General features: G+C 43.2%; 1 protein-coding gene across 4 annotated transcripts in view; it reads left to right on the forward strand.

Annotated features, from left to right (window-relative positions):
• The window catches only part of STX17 (syntaxin 17), a 102,519-nt gene that overhangs the window by 59,006 nt on the left and 21,407 nt on the right, over positions 1-22,106 (forward strand). For all 4 annotated transcript variants that reach the window (XM_068236493.1, XM_068236492.1, XM_068236491.1 and 1 more), the window contains 3 exons: positions 2,917-3,014; positions 3,142-3,192; positions 19,161-19,247. In XM_068236493.1, coding sequence (XP_068092594.1) covers positions 2,917-3,014; positions 3,142-3,192; positions 19,161-19,247 — 236 coding nt within the window. The remainder of the gene's footprint in view (positions 1-2,916; positions 3,015-3,141; positions 3,193-19,160; positions 19,248-22,106) is intronic.

The following is a 22,106-nucleotide window of genomic DNA, read 5'->3' on the forward strand; positions in this document are numbered from 1 at the left end:
TCCCTTTCTCTCTTTTATCGCTATCTTCTTCTCTCTCTCTCTTTTCTCTTCTCTGTGCACTCTCTCTTTCCAAAGACCTTCTGTAGGGCATCTGAATTGCTGCAGAGCTGTTGAGTACCGCAACGGGATTGTGGCAGCTCCACTCAACATAGTACTCAAATGCCCCCTCTGGTCCTCCTACGCTATGTTTTTTGTGTTGATATTCTATTGCATGTACTTACTGTATGTACTTGCTGTACTATCACCAACCATGTATGTGCCAAAAATTAATTTCGGGTAAAACCTCTCGCCCCCCCAAACCCACCCCCCCCCCCCCCGTTTCCCGTTGTACTTGGCGAAGTACTTCTGATTCTGATAAGGAAGGTAGGCCGATACTTATCGTTACTTATCGTCCAGTTCAAGTAGCATGCAAGGGATATCCAGTAACAGTCTAAGGTCGATCCAGGCAGTAAGCAAGGGGTGTCCAGTAACTGGCAGAGGTCGGTCCAGACAGCAAGCGAGGGGTATCCAACAAGAGGCAAGGTCAGTTCAGGCAGCAGACAAGGATTTCCAGGAATCAAGCAGAGGTTAATCACAACAGACAAAAGTAGTCAAATACAGGGCAAGGTCAATATCCAGAGTATCATTTGCAATTGAGTGTGCACCCAGCAACTAGCCAAAGCTGTGCTTATCACGGGCAATGACTGGGAGCACTATGCAGGTTTAAATACAATACAACATCAGTGACCAGCCACACTCCGCACATCCAATCACACAGCAAGGCCCTGCCTAGGTGTCACCTGTAAAGTCAGCTGACACCGCTCTGTCAGCTGATTATTGTTTACCTTTGCAGAGGGCGTACTGGGAACGCGTCCCCTGGCTATCAGTATGTGGCCTGTGAGCCACCGGCAGCGTCATCATCGGGGAACAAGCGCTGAGACCCGGAAGCGTCGGATTCCGCCTGAGTCTCTGCGGAATCAGCACTAAGTCATAAAATGTGATCAGATCTTCATCCAAGTCACAACAATAGACAATCTCAGTTTGCTTAACCCCCCGGCGGTAATCCCAAGCTGAGCTTGGGTTCCGTTTCAGGAGCTGGAAGCGGAAAGCCTGAGCTCAGGTAGGGCTGGCAAAATACAGCCGCACACTTGCGTTTGGTCACAGAGCTTCAAGGTACTCATATACGCATTGCTTTTCCCATTTGGTTCTCTGCAGATTCAATTTATCTGCTGGGAATCTATTCCCAAAAATGTCAGATTGTTTTTTTTTTTTTTTTTTTTTTTTTTTTTATGGATTTTTGACCACAAATCGATCAAAAACCTCAGACAGGATGGAAAATTTAGGTTGATCTGGGGGGGGGGGGGGAGGGGGGGGCGATAGCATTGGTTGATCAATGGCGCATAGCATTGCACTGCATTAAACAATGTAACCAATCGGTTCAATCAATTTTAAATAGATTCCCTGTTGCAATCTATTGGGAAATTGATGTGCCGTGTGTGATAGAAAACTATACCTTTTTGAATCAATTATTTTCAGAAAGGAATCCATCATTTTGGAACAATGGGCTCGATTCACAGATCCATGCTAATGCATACAACGGCCGTGCTATGCATTTTTAGCACGCAATGTGATGCGCGCAAAGGTCTGCGAGCGCAATGGTTTAAGCGCACGTGCTAACAAAGTTTTGCGCGCGTTACAGCTACACATTGCGCACATTGTGCCGCAGTAATGGGCACATAACTCTGTTAGATTGCGCACGTCACATTGCGTGCTAAACGTATAGCACGGCTTTGTGAATCGAGCCCAGTGTATGGAAATCTGTAAGTGCATGGCCAACTTTGCACAATGTACAGTATAGACTTTTGAACCCTACCATATTCCTATATTGTAGACTAAGGCCAATTTTGTGTTAGCCACTTAACTTATCTATGGTTTTGGGATGTGGCAGGAAACCAAAGTACCTGGAGGAAACCTGTGCAAACTCTATACAGATAGTGTCCTAGCCCAGATTCGAATAGGGCACCCAGAACTGTACTACATAACAGTATTGCCAATATTGGGTTCATGTCATTCAAATATCCTGTTTTTGATCTTTTCTACTTTATTATTATTATTATTATTATTATTTAGTATTTATATAGCGCCGACATATTACGCAGCGCTGTACAGTGTATATATATATATATATATCTTGTCACTAACTGTCCCTCAAAGGAGCTCACAATCTAATCCCTACCATTGCCGTATGTCTATATTATGTAGTGTAAGTACTGTAGTCTAGGGCCAATTTTAGGGGGAGCCAATTAACTTAACCGTATGTTTTTGGAATGTGGGAGGAAACTGGAGTGCCCGGAGGAAACCCACGCAGACATGGAGAGAACATACAAACTCTTTGCAGATAGTGCCCTGGCTGGGATTCGAACCAGGGACCCAGCGCTGCAAGGCGAGAGAGCTAACCACTACGCCACCGTGCTGCCCTACTTCATTGGTAAAATCGGCATGCCGTTGATATCTGCTTATAAATCATATTCTCTGTTTGTCATTTGTAAAAGAAAAAAAAAATCTCAGAATTAAAAGATTAACAAGCTTGATTTCAATTTTTGAGTTGAGATTAAGACTATTCTTACTGGGCCCATTTCCACTTGTGGGAATCTTTTGTGTTTCCATGCATGCAAATTGAATTGGAGCCTTTTGAAATCAATTTGGGGACATTGCATCCTAATTCCTATAGGTGTGCATGATACGGCTAGAGGGAATGGAGTGCGAATTTGCATCAGCGTGGAAGCTACATTTAATTCGTAAACCCTAGCGGAAATGGGCCCTAATAGATGGGCATCAGATATTTTGTGTAGGGGGTCAATTTCAGAGCTTGCCATATTTTTCCTTGATACGTCAGTGATTACTCCTATTTTCTGTAACTGTATATTTTGTTCCTAGATGCATTATATATTTATGAATCTGATAGCCTATCTGATGTACAGTTTCTACAAATTCAAGAACAGGTCACTTCAGAATCCTGGCATACTCTGGAAAAGGTATATTTCAAATGTGTTTACCTGCAATATATTCTCAAAATGCCACTTTAAAACATTTCAATGTTTTGTTATTTCTTAATAACATAAAGCATGATTCTAATTTTAATTATATTTTTTTTCGTAATAGGATTTACTTGATCTGAATGACATTGTAAATGAATTTTCTCATCAAATCTGTGTAAGTATAGTATTTTGGATGAAATCACAAGTCAACAACAAGACATGGTGTCATGTACAAGTACCCGTATAACAAGTGCTATTATAATGTCAAGTTCCACCTGTTGGTAGTAACAACGTTATTAGTTAAACCGCAGTATAGTAAAGCAACCACAAGATAGCACCGTCTATAAAATGTGGTATTGTAATTGTATGTGCATTTTTTTTGTGATTCACTCTGTTTTAAGTAAGCTGCATTACCTGATGGTGGTGTATGATATATCTCTGCATGTTTTTCTTCAGTAAAGAGTTCTAACTTGTTATACTGGGTGCCTATCTGCATGTACAGACCACTCTGCTCCGTCACCAGCTATAACCAGCTCAGTCTTTCATGACAAGTGCTATTCCCTAATATATCCTCTGTAATAATTGTAGTTTTTTTCTCGCCTATAAATGCAAGACGTTTTGAATCAGGATGCTACCATTTATTGGCTAACTTAAAAAAAATAAGAGTAAGCTTCCGGCTGTGCAGCCTTCGTCAGACTTCAATCCTTTTTGCTTACCATATGTTGGAACAGACAGCTATATACGTGCAACATCAAAAGGCTTGCATAGTTTTTTTGTTTTTTGCAAGCATTAATACATGTCATTAAGATGCCTTAAAGAAAACAGAACATCTAAATGTAGTATCGGGTAGTACTGAAGGCTCTTTTGAATAGAAAACACCGGATATTGGGCAAGAGAGAACTTCAATGACATGCTGTGCCAATTGGGGGCAGATGTCAAGCTCAAAACTTTATGGGTCACAGTTTCCCAGACATGCCTTATCATCATTATTACCACTACCACCAACACCTACAAACAAATCTAAATAATAGTGTGCCATTCTTTTCAGCCGTTGGCAGTAGCTATTGCCCTGTGAGTCATATGGTTGAGAAGGTTGCAGTAGATTGATCCAGACATTCATAAGATCTCCCTGTCTTGCCAAAGAGAGGGAGATGTGCATGGCCTGGTGCTAGAACTGTAAAAAAGCGGATGCTGTGTGTTCACCTGACATTCCTGGGTGGATTTTGGTGGGGGGGAAATCTTCACACAACTGTGCTCTGCTTAGGTGACCGAGCTTTGCTTTTTCCTTGACAGTGTTCCGTATAAACTCAGAAATGTACCCTTTGAAGTGGTGATTAAGAAGAATGGCCAGAATACAATGAATATGGAGTTCCCTGTCGAAGCACTGCTACATGTGCAAAGACATGTGAATAGTTTTGACTGCTCTCTACTCACAACACTTAATACCTGCTCAAAGGGGGCTAAGACCTTGCACAGCATGTGCATCTGCAGCTACTGGTTGCTAGAAATACAAGTCAGTTGTACCCCAGCCCCTGACACCTTCATGCATCAACCTTACTAAATCGTGCCTGCTCATTCTGCTCATTCAGAGGGTCAAGGATATGATGGGTTGAGGTCCACATTGTAAAATAAATAAATCTGTGTGGTGGCAGCCTCTGTTGCATCTGAATTTTAGAAAGCATGGCTGTGGTAGTTGGTGATCTGCCAAAATAGCTGCATCTGGTGCACGCCTTTCTCAGCACCTCCTCCAAATTGAGGTATGTGTGGAGCAATTGCTACCTGAGGGTGTTTCTGCCAAGCCTTAACCTCTTTTTGCAACACACTTGGGTATGGTGAATTATTTCCCACAAGGACATCAGTTTCAGAACTGCCTGGCAACAAGAATGTTTCAGGGATCCATAGTGGCAATGGAAGGAATGACAGAGGTGGAGGTGGAACAGGAGTGGTGTGGCACTGCGTTCCCTCAACCCCTCTTGGGGGAATTACGAAAAATACAGTGTCCTGCAGAGATGTGTTTCCAGACAAATGTAAGGGCACTCAGTGAGTGGTGAAGACACCAACATACCCAGTGCCAGTGATGTCCAGCTGTACATAGTTACATGAACCCTGCCAACAACGGAATAGCCTAATGCCAGGGAAATGTCCACCACATGCTGGCGCAGAGCGGCGACAGCTTTGCAAGCAAAGTAGTGTCTACTGAGAATTTTCCACTGGGGAAAACACATCACCTCACAGAAGATAGCTTTCTTCACAACATTATATGGAATGAGCTGCAATGCCAGCAGTTGTGCTACACTTTTGTTAAGTTCAGTAATGATTAGTGACTCTGTAAGAGAGGGCTGAAGGGACTGAGAGCTTTCGGAGCTTAAGGGGGGTGTCATTGGATGCAAAAGGTGACAAACTGTGACCCCAGAAGATCCTGCTGCAATGACCTGCTGCTTGAGGACAGACTTGCAGCGCCATCCTAAGAACCACTGCTGGTAGGTGTTGGAGGTGAAGGAATTGTAGAGGATGATGTTGATCATCCTTCTATGGCTCTAGGTACTGCTTCCACTTGACTTTGCGGCTTTTCTTCATATGTAAGATTAGTGAAGTTCCTAAATGGGAATTGGCCTTTCCTCTGCGAATTGCTTGTCGGCAAACGGTGCACAATGCCGCATACTCATCATCTGGTTGGAGAATAAAGAAGGACCAGACTGCAGAGCTCTGTGCAACCACTTTTGCTTTTTGTTGTTGCACCTCCTCCATTTACCTAAGTGTAACTTCATGGAAAGTGCCCATGTTTGCACTCCCAACTTGGTTTGACACCCTTGGTTTGGAGTTCAATTTCCTCCCATCTGTGCTGTTGCACTTACTTATCAGTGTCAGAGCTGCTACTACTGGCCCTATTACGCAGATGAGATTCCCAGGTCATATGACCATTATCATAATTTCCATCAAAGTCCTCATAAGCAAGCACAGCTGCAGACTCATATGGTGCTTCTGTAAGCCCCTTGAACTCCTGAGCAAAAGGTCCTAAAGAAAAATCTCTGACCTCTTTGTTTTGTGGCACTGCCTTCAAGATGCTGCTGCTACATTGATACATTGCAGGACCCTGTATGACCCCTTCCAGATCCTGCATGTGGAGCACCGCCACATTTCTTTGTGGGTGTCCCTTTTGTTTCACGTTCTTTAGCTATTACACACAGATTATACACACAGTATTACAGCGCTAGGGATCAGTCAGTTATAGGCGGTGCACGCTATATACAGTTACCAATCCTGAGTATCAGACCAACAGTTCAAAGATAGCTGCGCTCAGTCCAAGCATCCGGGGGTCCACTTGCTCCTGTGGTTTCCCTCTGGGCATAGATACACCGTCATGCAACCAGGTAAAGGACTGGCAGGGTCGCCTTCACTCAGCGTTCTTCTATGTGCAGTTGATGCTTCACTAGTGTTTGGCTATTCAGTGTCTCTATCTTTATCTTTATATCAACCTCAAAACAATTATCGCCAATGTGTAAAACCTTTCTGTGATGAATGATACCGAAATCGAGACGATTAGCAATTCTGTATCGTTCCGCAGAGCAGAATGACATTTTTTTTCTTTTTTAATGTACAACAGATGTCTTTCCTTCTCTGCTGATTGAAAGCAAACCCATCACCCACATTTAATTAACTTTGTTCAAAAGAATTCCTTGCTGGCCAGTCACACTCAGATGCTAATTGAGCACTAAAAGTTCTTTTCACCCAGAGGAAGCTAGCTCCGCAGGAGTCAACTGACGAACGCAGACAGGCTGGCACCGCTGGGGAGCAGATTTGAATACATGTGGTTTTATGATTTCGGTCTATTACATGAAAACCATGTATAGCGCAGCTATGAAATTAATATAGTCTTATTCGTTAGAATCTGCCCAATGTGCTGATATAAAATTCATAACAATAACCTGTCCAGTTATTGGTGTATAAGGAGGTTCTCCTTGGGGACCGAACAGCCTAACACACTCATGCAAGATGTCATATTAATCGGTATTTTCTGACGATTATGAATCTGCTATCCACCCAAATATGACATGTATAGTTTGAGTTACAGTATTTTACAGTTTAAGCTCAAAATCCGCCTAGGAGGAGGTGGACTGTCATCGGCAGGTAATTCAGATGGGGCAGGCGTTGCCACACCCCCAAACCAGCTTCATCAAAAGCACATTGCCAGCAGGCGGACTTCAGTCCTCCATTTCAACATCATCTGGATTACAACTCGACCTGCTGCTGCTAACCAGAGGACCATGTGGTTAGCAGCCATCTTGGAACTGGAACCTCAGTTTGGATTACAAAGTATACCTAAAGGCCTCTGATTCTGAAACCAAGGACTTTGCGTTTATTCTCCCAAAACGAAATATCCCCACCCAGACTGCATTCCGGCTAAGTAAACCTTTTCACAATTATTCCCTTTTATTTTAAGCTTTGTGTGTATGTAAATGTGTTTAATGCATTTTTGTTATTAAACGTTTAAAAATCGTTTAGCGGTTAGGACCTGTTGCTGAACATACACGTTCGTACTTACTACTCCGAAAATGTTACCTTGTGTTCTAGAGTATCTTGTATTTATAACTCGTATGCTGGAATCGGGCACAGATAAACAGATCCCTGCATACAGCTAAGGGTTAACCTCACAGTGTTCGCAGTGTACTAAAATATTTACAGTCCTGTGCTGTCTCTCACAGGTGGTGGCAAGCTTTTGAATTGTACGTGTGTGGTGAATTCTTTGGAGTCAGGACGCTGCTCTCGGCTAGTCGGTTCATAGACTGTGAATCCACATATGGGCATCTATGCGCAAAGCAACAGCGAGACCGAGTTTCTGACTCTGAGTGATTGACCCGATCAAGGACCGGCCCGTGCGGTCTGACACTTTCATTTAATAAACCTTATAAAGATAATGCACGTACATGATAAAAACTTTAAAAAGGCATGTCACAAGTATAATACCGATCCCCCGGTCTAGGGCCATGGCTCAGCTTGTCTCCCGTCGTCTATCGCTTCCAGCGTCCTCCTCGCTGCTCCTAAGCCACGCCCTACCGGTTTCGTCATGATGTGTGACTCATCAGGGGCTAGTCTTCTGTGTATCACACACAGATGACTACATTCCAGTTACTAGCAGTATGAAATCCTGTGTGCCTAGAAAACCTTTTTTGTACAAAATACTTAAAATACAAGTAGTCCACAGTTAACAAATGAGATGGGGACTGTAGGTTTGTTTTCAACCTAAATCCATTTTTTTAAACTCTGAACACTGTTCCACCTCTCTCCTGTATGCCTCCTTGCCTTCAGGGTCCCCCTCTGTGTCACCTCTGTTCTCTGTTTCTTCTTTGTGCTTTCATTGTGTGCCCCTGAGCCTTCAGTGTCCCTGTCTGTGCCACTTTTGATTCCCCCACCCACCGTGCCTCAACTGTGTCCCTCTGTGCCACCTCTTTCCCCATGTGCTTCCAGTTTTCGCCTGTTCCCCGTGCCTCCAGTGTCTTCCTCTGTACCACCTCTGTTCCCTGTACGTCCTGTGTCCCCTTGTGCCTTTAGTGTTCCTGTCTGTGCCACCTCTGCCCCCGTTTCACCCGTGTCCCTCTGTGCTAACTCTGTCTTCCTATCCCTTCAGTATCCCTGTCTGTGCCACCTCTGACCCCCGTGCCTCCAGTGTTTCACTATGCTGCAACCTCTGTACCACCTTCCATCCCTTTTGCCACCTTCCATCACCTTGGTGCCACATTTAGTCCCTCGTGCCACCTTTAGTCCTACTCTGTACCTCCTCCTATGCTCCCCTAGTCTATAATGCAGAGTATAGTACAGCCGAAGCAGTGTTTTTCTCACCTCCCAAAAAAACAGAACAAAACCCCAAAACATTTGCATCAAGGTAAGTTGTGATCAGAAAGGTGCTGAGAAGGTTGGCCAGCAAGATGGGAAAATATCAAACAGTAGGGAGTAAAACACCGCAAAATTTTAATGGAAACATTTTTTCTTTGCAATTCTATCGAGAGACGGAGGGTGGTGGTGGTGATGATGGTGGACACTCGTCAGTTTTTACTAGTATGGCTAAAAGACTATGCAGCATTTTAAAAGTAACGTTTTAGGCATCTACGAAGTGGGGTGTGCGTAATTATTCAGCCCCCCTGAGTCAATACTTTGTAGAACCACCTTTTTCTGCAATTACAGCTGCCAGTCCTTGCCCATTCTTCTTTGCAAAAGAGCTCCAGCTCAGTCAGATTAGATGAACAGAGTTTGTGAACAGCAGTTTTCAGATCTTGCCACAGATTCTCTATTGGATTTAGATCTGGACTTTGACTGGGTCATTCTAACACATGAATATGTTTTGTTTTAAACCATTCCATTGTTGCCCTGGCTTTATGTTTAGGGTCATTGTCCTGCTGGAAGGTGAACCTCCGCCCCAGTCTCAAGTCTTTTGCAGACTCCAAGAGGTTTTCTTCCAAGAGTGCCCTGTATTTGGCTCCATCCATCTTCCCATCAACTCTGACCAGCTTCCCTGTCCCTGCTGAAGAGATGCACCCACAAAGCATGATGCTGCCACCGCCATATTTGACAGTGGAGATCGTGCATTCTGAGTGATGTGCAGTGTTAGTTTTCCGCCACACATAGCGTTTTGCATTTTGGCCAAAAAGTTTCATTTTGGTCTCATCTGACCAGAGCATCTTCTTCCACATGTTTACTGTGTCCCCCACATGGCTTGTGGCAAACTGCAAATGGGACTTCTTATGCTTTTCTGTTAACAATGGCTTACTTCTTGCCACTCTTCCATAAAGGCCAACTTTGTGCAGTGCACGACTAATCGTTGTCCTATGGACAAATTCCCCCACCTGAGCTGTAGATCTCTGCAGCTCGTCCAGAGTCACCATGGGCCTCTTGACTGCATTTCTGATCAGCGCTCTCCTTGTTCGGCCTGTGAGTTTAGGTGGACGCCCTTGTCTTGGTAGGTGTACAGTTGTGCCATACTCCTTCCATTTCTGAATGATCGCTTGAACAGTGCGCCGTGGGATGTTCAAGGGTTTGAAAATCTTTTTCTAGCCTAAGCTTGCTTTAAATTTCTCAATAACTTTATCCCTGACCTGTCTGGTGTGTTCTGTGGACTTCATGGTGTTGTTGCTCCCAATATTCTCTTAGACAACCTCGGAGGCCGTCACAGAACAGCTGTATTTTTACAGACATTAGATTACACACAGGTGCACTCTATTTAGTCATTAGCACTCATCAGGCAATGTCTATGGGCAACTGACTGCACTCAGACCAAAGGGGGCTGAATAATTACGCACACCCCACTTTGCAGTTATTGATTTGTAAAAAATGTTTGGTATCATGTATGATTTTCGTTCTACTTCTCACGTGTACACCACTTTGTATTGGTCTTTCATGTGGAATTCCAATAAAATTGATTCATGTTTGTGGCAGTAATATGACAAAATGTGTAAAACTTCAAGGGGGCCGAATACTTTTGCAAGCCACTGTACTTCATGTAAAAGCCACCAAAAGCCCAGAAAATGCAACGCTCTCCTGAAAGCCATTAAAAGCCTTCAAAAGCCATTAAAAGCTAAGTTGTTAAAGGGAACCAGAGAGGATCAAGGAAAGCTTTTATACATACATGGGGCTTCCTCCAGCCCCATACGCACGGATCCCTCCCCCGCCGCCGTCCTCCGCTGCCTGGATCCGCCGATACCGGGCCCCGTCATTACCGCCAGTCGGCCGGCGGACGCGGCCAATTCTCCGCATCACCGAGGGCTCCCTCCATACAGTTACGCGTGTGGCTGCCTACTGCGCAGCGGCATACATACGGGTATGAAGGGAGCCCCTGTGATGCGGACAATTGGCCGCGTCCGCCGGAAGTGACGGGCCCGGTACCGCCGGACCTAGGAAGCGGAGGATGGCGGCGTGGGAGCGATCCAGGCTTATGGGGCTGGAAGAAGCCCCAGGTATGTATAAAATCTTTTTCTATTTTGACAAAGCATTCCTCTCTGGTTCCCTTTAAATGCTGGCATTCTTAAAAACAAAAAACACAGCGTTTGAACGAAATGCTAAGCAGAAGCTCAGCAGAAGCCCATGTGAACCAGCCTCTATGCCAGCAAAACGTCCGTGTGAACCAGCCCTAAGTGTGTAAGTCATCTGTGTGTGACAGCTATGTAAAAGATTAGGTTACTAGAAGTCTGAGATAAACTTCAAGCCCTATATGCCTGTAATATATTTATTTTTTTTAAAATCACGTATAACAGAGATTACAGGAACTGATAATAATAAGCCAGCAAGATGGGCAAATATTGCACAAAGTCTGGGGAGAAAAACTCCAAAATGTTTTAATGGAATTTTTTTTTTTTTTTAAAATATGATAACTACCTTTTAATGCGTGCCTGGACTAAAAAAAACACCATGGTATCGCCATACCCTCTACCTACGCCTAAGACCCGGTTCACACTGGACGGATAAAAACTGATGTGAAACTTATCAGTTTTTAATCGGCATCAGTTTTTGGTTTGTGATCCTCTGTTCCGTTAGAGTGTGGTAAATGCAACGGCCTGATGACCCCAAAAAAATGGCTGCAGACCCAAGCTTGCGGGCTGTTCTAACAGAGCAATGTGCACAGATCCTGTTGATTAAAGGATCCGTTTAACTCTGTTAGGAGCTGGTCCATTTAGCTCAGCTAAATGAACCATTTTTAAGACCAATGTGAACCGGATCTAACCCTAACCTCCCATCTATGCCTAACCACAATATGTAAGTACCCACCTACCTATGCTTAACATTTACCTCCACCATCTATGCTTAACACTAGCCTACTTACACCGAACACTAACCTTTCCACCATCTGTGCCTAACACTAACCTGACACACACTGGTTCGCACGACAGCCGGGGGACCCAGGTCTCTCTCACTGGCTGGGGCCCCCAAACCACCATGCGATACCTAGGGGCAAATGCGGGCGAGCCCTGGCTCTCTCACTTCCAGGGACTTCACCCCCACTAACCTCCCTGAAACCGTTAAACTGTTGGGTCTGCAAATGTCTTTGTAAATGATTTATATAACCAATCTGGTATATAACAGTTTTACACTAACCTTATACAGGGCCGGCGCTACCATAGAGGCAAAGGAGGCAGCTGCCCCAGGGCCCCAGAGCTTGTAGGGGCCCCCAGTGGCTACAAGAGGAAAAAATTTTTTTGAAATCGGCCTTATAGTTTTTGAGAAAATCGATTTTAAAGTTTCAAAGGAAAAAAATACACATTTAAAAACCTGCCAACTTTAATGGTTAATAGCAAATCCACCTTAAATGCTAGAAACCCGAAATTTGCAGGATATGTTAAAGGGAAGGTCCAAGCAAAATAAAAAAATGAGTTTAACTTACCTGGGGCTTCTACCAGCCCCATGCAGCCATCCTGTGCCCTCGTAGTCACTCACTGCTTCTCCAGTTCCCGGCTGGCAGCATGCCGACCTCAGAGGTCGGCGGGCCGCATTGCGTACATCTTTACGCATTCCCGCTAGTGCAGGAACATTAACCCATACATTTTTACGCGTTAGTGGTTCAATGCGTAAATTTTTACGCATTAAACCACTAACGCGTAAAATTATATGTGTTAATGTTTCTGCATTAGCGGGAATGCGTAAAAATGTATGCAATGCGGCCCGCCGACCTCTGAGGTCGGCATGCTGCCAGCGAGGGACTGGAGTAGCAGTGAGTGACTACGAGGGCACAGGATGGCTGCATGGGGCTGGTAGAAGCCCCAGGTAAGTTAAACTCATTTTTCTATTTTGCTTGGACCTTCACTTTAAGGAGATCATTAGGAATAAGAGGAAAAAACTATTTTTCAAAAAGACCTTATAGTTTTTGAGAAAATCGAATTTAAAGTTTCAAAGGAAAAAAGTATACTTCTAAATGCGGTAAATGTCACTTTTAGTAGCAAACCTAACGGTAGTGTAATTTTACATGCATCAAATGAAAGCGCAATAAATTTCCTGACGGGGTTTCCAAGGGGTCTATACGCACCTGCAGCGCTTTGGCCAGGGATCGCTATACAGCCACAATATGGCTGTATGAAGATCACTGGCATTTTTTCCTAATTTCCCAATTTTTTTTTTTTTATGTTTAGAGTGTGTGAATTTTTTTTTCTAAATTATGTGGGGTCCCCCCTCCTGAAACTTTTTAACCCCTTGTCCCCCATGCAGGCTGGGATAGCCAGAATGTGGAGCTCCGACCGATTGGGACTTCACACCCTGACTATACCAGCTGCAAAAAAGGTCCCCTAATGCCGATTTTTGTTCCGGGGTATATGTTGGGGGGGCCCCCCAGGTTTATTTTGCCCTGGGGCCCCATTGTTGCTTAAACCGGCCCTGACTTTATATATACCTGACACAGGCTGCTCCTACGATATTCTGTAACCAGTAAATTTACATTGAAAGTATAGCCATGCCCACATTTTCTTGTGGCACAATTAAATGGTGCACTCAGAGCCCTTAGTGTAGGGACTAATTGAGTTGTAAAACAGCTGCTCCCGATTCAGAGAGCGATACAGAAAGCGATTAGAGCAAATTAAATGGAGAGGGGACTACATTTCAATAAGCAGCCTTACTGATGAGAGAGAAGCTGGTACTTCTACAAGACTAATAAATAGAAAACACATTTATTTCCTATTATTCATATTTTAGCAAAGTTATCAGAAAAAATCGTTTTTTAAGCATAGTGCACCTTTAAAGCGGACCCAAACCAAACAATTTTTTTTAATTCAAAATATTTAGTTGCACCGCTCTGGCACATACAAACATAAACATTCCTTCAAGCCTAAGAGCATTTCAGTGCATGCTTTTCACCCTTCTCTTTACATAACTAAGGTTATACAGGTGGCAGCCATTACTTCTGAGCTTAGGAGGAGGTTTTAGATCATGGGTGTGTTTGTCATCAGCTGCCCTCCCTCACAGGGGCGTCGTCTATGTGAAATCTCACACGAGCTCAGACCACCTCCCCTGTGACATCATCAGTAGCAGCCTGTGTTTTGTTTTTATCTCCTCCACCAGTTTGCCAGATTCTGTCCCAGCTATATGAAAGGAAGGGAGGGGTTCCTCCAATAAATGTAAAATATTTTAAATTTGTCATCATGCAGCTGAAAAAAGGCTGCTATTTATTATTCTAATTTAGAAAATAGATTTTATCTCTGAAATCTTGTATTTTTAATTTGGGTCCACTTTAAGAAGTTACTCATTACTTCCTGTCTCAATAGCAGGGTGACCAAAAAAAAGGAAACTACTCATTTGGAGTGTGCTTTACTCTATTAGCGCAACACACTTTACTGAGTTTACATGTGCGTTACTATGGTAACGCGTTGTACACTCATGCCATACCATGCGTTACCACAGCAATGCGCTATCCTTGTGTTACACCCTAATAGCGTGACATACGCTGCCCCCTGCCATTAGTACTAGGAAAATTACCTGTGGATGGCAATTTTTACCGTTGCTCATGGGTACCAATGAATATCTGACAGATGTTGTAACCTATCTTCACTTAACTTCAGATCTTAAAAATGACCATTGCATTTATGTTTAGTGTCAGTTAAAGGAATACTATCGATTGAAACGACTTTTTATTTTTAATACTCTATATTAGTGTACACATTACCACTAGTGCTAGGGGCACTTTATTTATTCACCCAGGTCTCTCTCTCGCTATCCCTGCTTAAAAATTCATTTCTCATACAGCTCATAGTAGTTTGGGTCACCCTGAGCTGCTTCGTTACTCTGTCACACAGCTCACAAATATATTTCACTGTGTCACTCACAGCATGCAGCAGACATGAGGAGAAATAGGCTGATCTGAGGTGGTAACAGGTAACTAAATGAGCTGTAATATTGCTGGAATATAACTAGCTATAACACTAGTCTGTGTTTACCCTCAGACTGGCTGCCTGCTTGAGGTGATTCACTCCAGGCTGCATCCACTTTACAAGCTGCTGAGAGTGGCAGACCACTGTCTACAATTAGCATTATTAGTATCTTTATCAGTAAAGAGAAGCAAAGATAATAAACACACATTGCTAGAATCTTTAACCCCTTACCACCATATCAACAAGATTCTTTCAGCAAGGTGATAATTAAACTATAAACTGAGGAGTTGTTAGCAACTCCCCTTTGCAGAGACATGGTCTAGCCCTCTGGGAGCTCAGTATTAGATACATTTTGTATCCAACACTGACGCCAAAACTGACGGAGGATTTTACAGCTGAGAGGAACAGCTGTGTGAGGAATCAAATTGCTCCTAGTACTTGCCCTAATGTGTGCTACAACATACAGCATTTAAAAACAAATTCATACATCGCTAGTATTCCTTTAAGAATTTCTAAAACTCAAAAAGTTCAGATTTTATTTCTTTGCTAACATGACATCAGTACACGTTTTGCTGCATTATTAGTGTATAGAACATAGGAGATAGTTTTCTACCTCTACCTTATTATAAATAGCCACCGAGCATCACCACAGCCAGATTACATCAGCCCTGCATGTACTTAAAGGAAACCTGACAAGAAAAAAAAAGAATATACTGTATGTGTAGGGCTTCCTCCTGCCCCCTTCAGGCCAATGGCTCCCTTGCCACCCCCCGAACTGCCTTGGCGCTTCACTAGCCAGTTTGGTAAATTCTTCACTCAGCTTGAGTCGATGTGACACATGCACAGTCTGGCCACGTGTGTGCCCCCACCATGCTCCCGTCACTGGGAGCATTCTGCGCCTGTGTAGTTGCAATGGCATGCGCGTCCAAACTGCACATGCATTGATTCAAATGGACTGAAGAATTTAACAAACCAGCTAGCGAAGGATCGAGGTGGCCAAGGAGGATGATAAGCGAGCCAACCGCTTGAAGGGGGCTGGAGGAAGCACTGGGTATGTATATAAAAAAAATTTTTTCCGTCATCCCAGGTACACTTTAAACCTCACAAGCACTATAAGAAGTAGTAACATTTGCACAAGTAACGTCCATCAACTTTTTGACTATCTGATCATAGCTGCTACTCTGAGGAGCACAGTCAGAGGAGCATAGCTGCATAGTTGGTTTATTAGGTAGAAGAAAATATGATGGCTAAAAGGTTGTGTCATAAGATGCTGCAATACTGGTAAATTACAAGGGATTAGACGAACGTGCCATGAGCGCAATTATCTATTTTATTCATGTCATTGCATTATAATTTTTCATATTGCTCATATTTACATTTGCAAAGATCAAAAGAGATTTGTAAATTTAAAATGTCTGCAGGGCAAATTAGGTATAATAAAATGTGACACAATTTATTGTATTGTCTGTACCTATATTAGACTGTCCTTTGGGAAAATAGATTACTGTCAATTAGTTATTGCAAATGTTGTTTCTTTTCTTCTTATGATGAGATAGATTTGATTTACTTACGTCCTCGGTCGATGATTTTTTTCATGTGTGAATGACAATTCCACATTTTTCTGATCTGCAGAGAACATTCAATCAACAAAATAACAAGATTAGTTCTTATCAGTTTATTGTAAAACTGGTACCCATTTCAGCTTTGACAGGGTCAGTATTCATTTTCTTAGCAATAGAGCAGGTTATAGTAAACCTGAGACAAAGATATCACAAGGATTTATACTTTCCTGGGGCTTCCTCCAGCTGCCTGTAGTTCGTTAGCTCCCTCTGTGCTTTTATTTGCATAAAAAGCAAATAAATAGCTTTTCTGCACCTTTTTTGCTACCAGGATTGTCTTCACAGCCAGATAAACGTGATTTGTTTCCAATTACAGTACTTCTCAGGAAAGTGGCAGGCTGACTGCCTCAGTTGTATACCTAAACACTTGCAATAAAAAAAATAGAACCCAGGGAAGTTTCAAGTAGGTTTGGTAGTATATTTACTTATGTTTATTTCATCATGTCACGTGTTACTGTAGTCATGCTTTAAAGGAGAACTGAAGAGAGTGGTGTATGGAGGCTGCCATGTTTATTTCCATTTAAGCAATACCAGTTACCTGGCTATCCTGCTGATCCTCTGCCTCTAATACTTTCAACCATAGACCCTGAACACGCGTGCAGCAGATCAGGTTTTTCTGACAATTTTGACAGATATGACAAGATTAGCTGCATGCTTGTTTCTGGTGTGATTCAGCCACTACTTCAGCCAAATAGATCAGCAGGGCTGCCAGGCAACTGATATTGCTTAAAAGGAAATAAATATGGCAGCCTCCATATACCTCTCCCTACAGTTGTCCTTTAACCACTTTATCCACAAGTCAGTAGATATACGTCCTCTGTGACTTCATCTAAGCCACAAGGCAGTAGATATACAGGTCCTTCTAAAAAAATTAGCATATTGTGATAAAGTTAAATATTTTCTGTAATGTACTGATAAACATTAGACTTTCATATATTTTAGATTCATTACACACAACTGAAGTAGATCAAGCCTTTTGTTGCTTTAATATTGATGATTTTGGCATACAGCTCATGAAAACCCAACATTCCTATCTCAAAAAATTAGCATATCATGAAAAGGTTCTCTAAACGAGTTATTAACCTAATCATCTGAATTAACTAATTAACTCTAAACACCTGAAAAAGATTCCTGAGGCTTTTAAAAACTCCCAGCCTGGTTCATTACTCAAAACCACAATCATGGGTAAGACTGCCGAGCTGATTGCTGTCCAGAAGGCCATCATTGACACCCTCAAGCAAGAGGGTAAGACACAGAAAGACATTTCTGAACGAATAGGCTGTTCCCAGAGTGCTGTATCAAGGCACCTCAGTGGGAAGTCTGTGGGAAGGAAAAAGTGTGGCAGAAAACGCTGCACAACGAGAAGAGGTGACCGGACCCTGAGGAAGATTGTGGAGGAGGACTGATTCCAGACCTTGGGGGGCCTGCAGAAGCAGTGGACTGAGTCTGGAGTAGAAACATCCATAGCCACCGTGTACAGGCGTGTGCAGGAAATGGGCTACAGGTGCCGCATTCACCTGGTCAAGCCACTTTTGAACCAGAAACAGCGTCAGAAGCGCCTGACCTGGGCTACAGAGAAGCAGCACTGAACTGTTGCTCAGTGGTCCAAAGTACTTTTTTGGGATGAAAGCAACTTTTGCATGTCATTCTGAAATCAAGGTGCCAGAGTCTGGAGAAAGACTGGGGAGAGGGAAATGCCAAAATGCCTGAAGTCCAGTGTCAAGTACCCACAGTCAGTGATGGTCTGGGGTGCCATGTCAGCTGCTGGTGTTGGTCCACTGTGTTTTATCAAGGGCAGGGTCAATGCAGCTAGCTATCAGGAGATTTTGGAGCACTTCATGCTTCCATCTGCTGAAAAGCTTTATGGAGATGATTTCATTTTTCAGCACGACCTGGCACCTGCTAACAGTGCCAAAACCACTGGTAATTGGTTTACTGACCATGGTATTACTGTGCTCAATTGGCCTGCCAACTCTCCTGACCTGAACCCCATAGAGAATCTGTGGGATATTGTGAAGAGAAAGTTGAGAGACGCAAGACCCAACAATCTGGATGAGCTTAAGGCCGCTATCGAAGCATCCTGGGCCTCCATAACACCTGAGCAGTGCCACAGGCTGGTGGCCTCCATGCCACGCCGCATTGAAGCAGTCATTTCTGCAAAAGGATTCCCGACCAAGTATTGAGCGCATAACTGAACTATATATATATATATATATATATATATATATATATATATATATATATATATATATATATATATATATATATATATATATATATATATATATATATTTATTATTATTTATTTTATTTTTTTCACATCTTGATTGAGAGGTTAGATTATATTCAAAGATATATGGGAATTAGTTTGTTACTGGTGAATAGTTTTAAGGAAAAAGATGAGCTGAATGTGAATTCTACAAAAGACATGTTCATTGTAGAAGCAGGAGCAAAGAAAAAAAAAAGAAGATGGATGTCTAATAGTTAAAGCTTTAATTTGAATTCCCTTTTCCTTCCAGCATTGTTTATCAGGTGCTATTAGTGAGCTGCCATTAACAGCTGTGCAGCTACTTAGTGCTACAGATGAAAGCTGCTGCAGGGTCCCTGATTACAAAAATTAAATAGTGTGTATTGGCTTTCTGCTGCTTCACAGCAAGAAATCTCACTCATAATTCCTTTGCATCCAGGCTCAGCAGGAGAAGATTGACAGCATTGAAGACCATGTCAACACTGCTGCTGTGAATGTTGAAGAGGGAACTACAAACCTGGAGAAGGTAGGGATATTCTCCTGCTGTTGAATCAATGGTACTCTGGCGACTAGCAATCTTCTGTATTAACCCAATTGATCTGCCGTCTTAAATGCTGAGGGAAATGGCAATTAAGGGAATAAGAAAGGAATGACACATGGGTAGAAAGGATGGCTTAGTACAGAAGAAATCAATCTCTGTTGTGATATGCTATCACATGCATTCTTCAAGTACTAAGAAGCAGATAGCTTGAACTTGTGAAGTTCAGAGTTTAAAAAAAATGAATTTTAAAAGTTAAAATTGGCCTTATAATGCAAATGCACTGAAACATGTTTACGGCATGGTTGGGTATACAGTGAGTATTCTATTATCATCCTTTCACAGAAATAAATACAAGTCCTGCTTGATTCCTCTATCATATTTCCCTGAATGTTTTTCCAACCTTTCTTGGTAAGTGAGAGCTTCCATCCCTCTGATTAATTTACTTTGCCCGTCTTTGTACCTGTTCCAGAAGGTCAATGTCCTTTCTATAGTCTGGTGCCCAAAACTGTATTCCATACTCCAGATGTGGCCTCACAAGTTATTTATACAGAGGGAGTAGTATACTAGCACTTCAAGATATTATTTCCCAATTTATGCATCCCAGAATTTTATTTGCTTTAGCTACCGCTGCTTGGCATTGTATAGGATTACCTAACTTGATATCGACCAGTATTCCTAAGTCCTTCTCCAAGTCAGATGTTCCCAGCTGTATGCCGTTTTATATGATGATCTACCATTGGTACATCCAAGGTGCATGACTTTAAATGTATCAACATTAAATTTCATCTGCCACGTGCCTGCCCATATGGCCATGTTGTCAAGGTCCTGTTATAATATATCACCATCAGTCTTTGTGTTGATAATTCTGCATAATTTTGTATCATCAGCAAAGATGGCTACACTACTCTGTATTCCGTCTACTAGATCATTAATAAATAAATTAAAAAGAATAGGACCAAATACTGACCCCTGTGGTACCCCACTGCTAACAGTTTCCCATTTTGAGTATGCTCCGTTTACCACCACTCTTTGCCTTCTATCCCTCAACCAGTTCTCTATCCACATACCATATATACTCGCATATAAGTCGAATTGTTGGAACAAAAAAGCGTCCCAAAAGTGGGGTCTCGGCTTATATGCAAGTCACTACTGTGTCACCAGTCCCCCACTAGAGCGGCGCGGCATACTTACCGATCCCCGGGCTGCGGATTTGCACTGCAAACAAAGTGACTGTGTGCTTTGTCCCCATCCCTTCCCCAACCCAAGCTGTGCGCATATTTACCGATCCGTGGGTTTGCATTGCAAACAAATTGTTGGCTCTGGGCTGTGTCCCCGTCCCCTCCTTACCCCACCAGAGCGCCGTTGTGTGACATATTTACCGTACATTCCTGTGTCTGCCACCCACTGTGCACAGTGTCCCCGCCGGCATATGGAGAGCGGTGCCTGCTTCTTATGCACGCTAATTTGCCGATCCGTGGGTTTGCATTGCAAACAAATTGTTGGCTCTGGGCTGTGTCCCCATCCCCTCCTTACCCCCACCAGAGCGCCGTTGTGTGACATATTTACCGTACATTCCTGTGTCTGCCACCCGCTGTGCACAGTGTCCCCGCCGGCATATGGAGAGTGGTGCCTGCTTCTTATGCACGCTAATCCACGCCGCCAGAAATACTCTTTATTAGTCAGTCGGAGTCTCATCTCAGTGACATCACTAGAGGGCATCAAAGCAAATGAGACTCCGACTGACCAATAAAGAGGATTTCTAGCTGCGTGGATTAGCGTGCATAAGAAGCAGGCACCGCTCTCTATATGCCAGCAGGGACACTGTGTACAGTGGTCGGTGAACACATGAATGTATGGTAAATATGTCACGCAGGGGGTGAGGAGGGGACGGGGACACAGCCCAGAGCCACCAATTTGTTTGCAATGCAAATCCATGGATCATTAAATATGTGTGCAGCTCGGGTTGGGAAGGGGACGGGGGACACAGCACACTGTCATCACTTTGTTTTCAGTGCAAATCCGCAGCCGGGGATCAGTAAATATGCCACCCCACGTCTGGTGGGGCCGGAGAGGAAACTGAGGACAAAGCCCATGAATTTCACATTTCAGCATAATGGTAATGGGGGGTGCAGGAGGAGAAGTTTTGTGCAGATGTGGTACTGACTGGGTGACTGGGGCTGTGTGTAATGGCAGTGTGGGAGGGGGGTACAGGAGGAGCAGTGAAGGGCACAAGGGGAAGGGGGGGGGGAGAGAAAGTATAGAAGGCAACAGTGGCAGACAGTTTGGGGTGCAGGAGAAGGTGAATGGGGGCAGTATTGGCACTGTGGTGTGCAGAAGAAGCAGTGTCTTGGAAAGTATTGGCAGTTTTGGGAACCGGAGCAGTGAAGAGGCAGTACTGCAGTTTGGGGTGCAGTGTCACTATTAAAGGAAACACACAGCCATTACTGAAATTCCTTCTGAAATTCCACCTGCACCTTTACTACTGCTTAATTTGCTACCCACGGCTTATATGCGAGTCAATAATTTTTCCGGGATTTATTAGGGTAAAAAGTTGAGGGTCGGCTTATATGCGAGTATATACTCCTAGTCCCTACAGTGCTGTGAAAAACTATTTGCCCCCTTCCTGATTTCTTATTCTTTTGCATGTTTGTCACACTTAAATGTTTCTGCTCATCAAAAACCGTTAACTATTAGTCAAAGATAGCATAATTGAACACAAAATGCAGTTTTAATCGATGGTTTTTATTATTTGGTGAGAAAAAAAACTCAAAACCTACATGGCCCTGTGTGAAAAAGAAATTGCCCCCTGAACCTAATAACAGGTTTGGGCCACCCCTAGCAGCA

Source organism: Hyperolius riggenbachi, chromosome 5 (assembly GCF_040937935.1).
Source record: "Hyperolius riggenbachi isolate aHypRig1 chromosome 5, aHypRig1.pri, whole genome shotgun sequence".
Lineage (NCBI taxonomy): Eukaryota > Metazoa > Chordata > Amphibia > Anura > Hyperoliidae > Hyperolius > Hyperolius riggenbachi.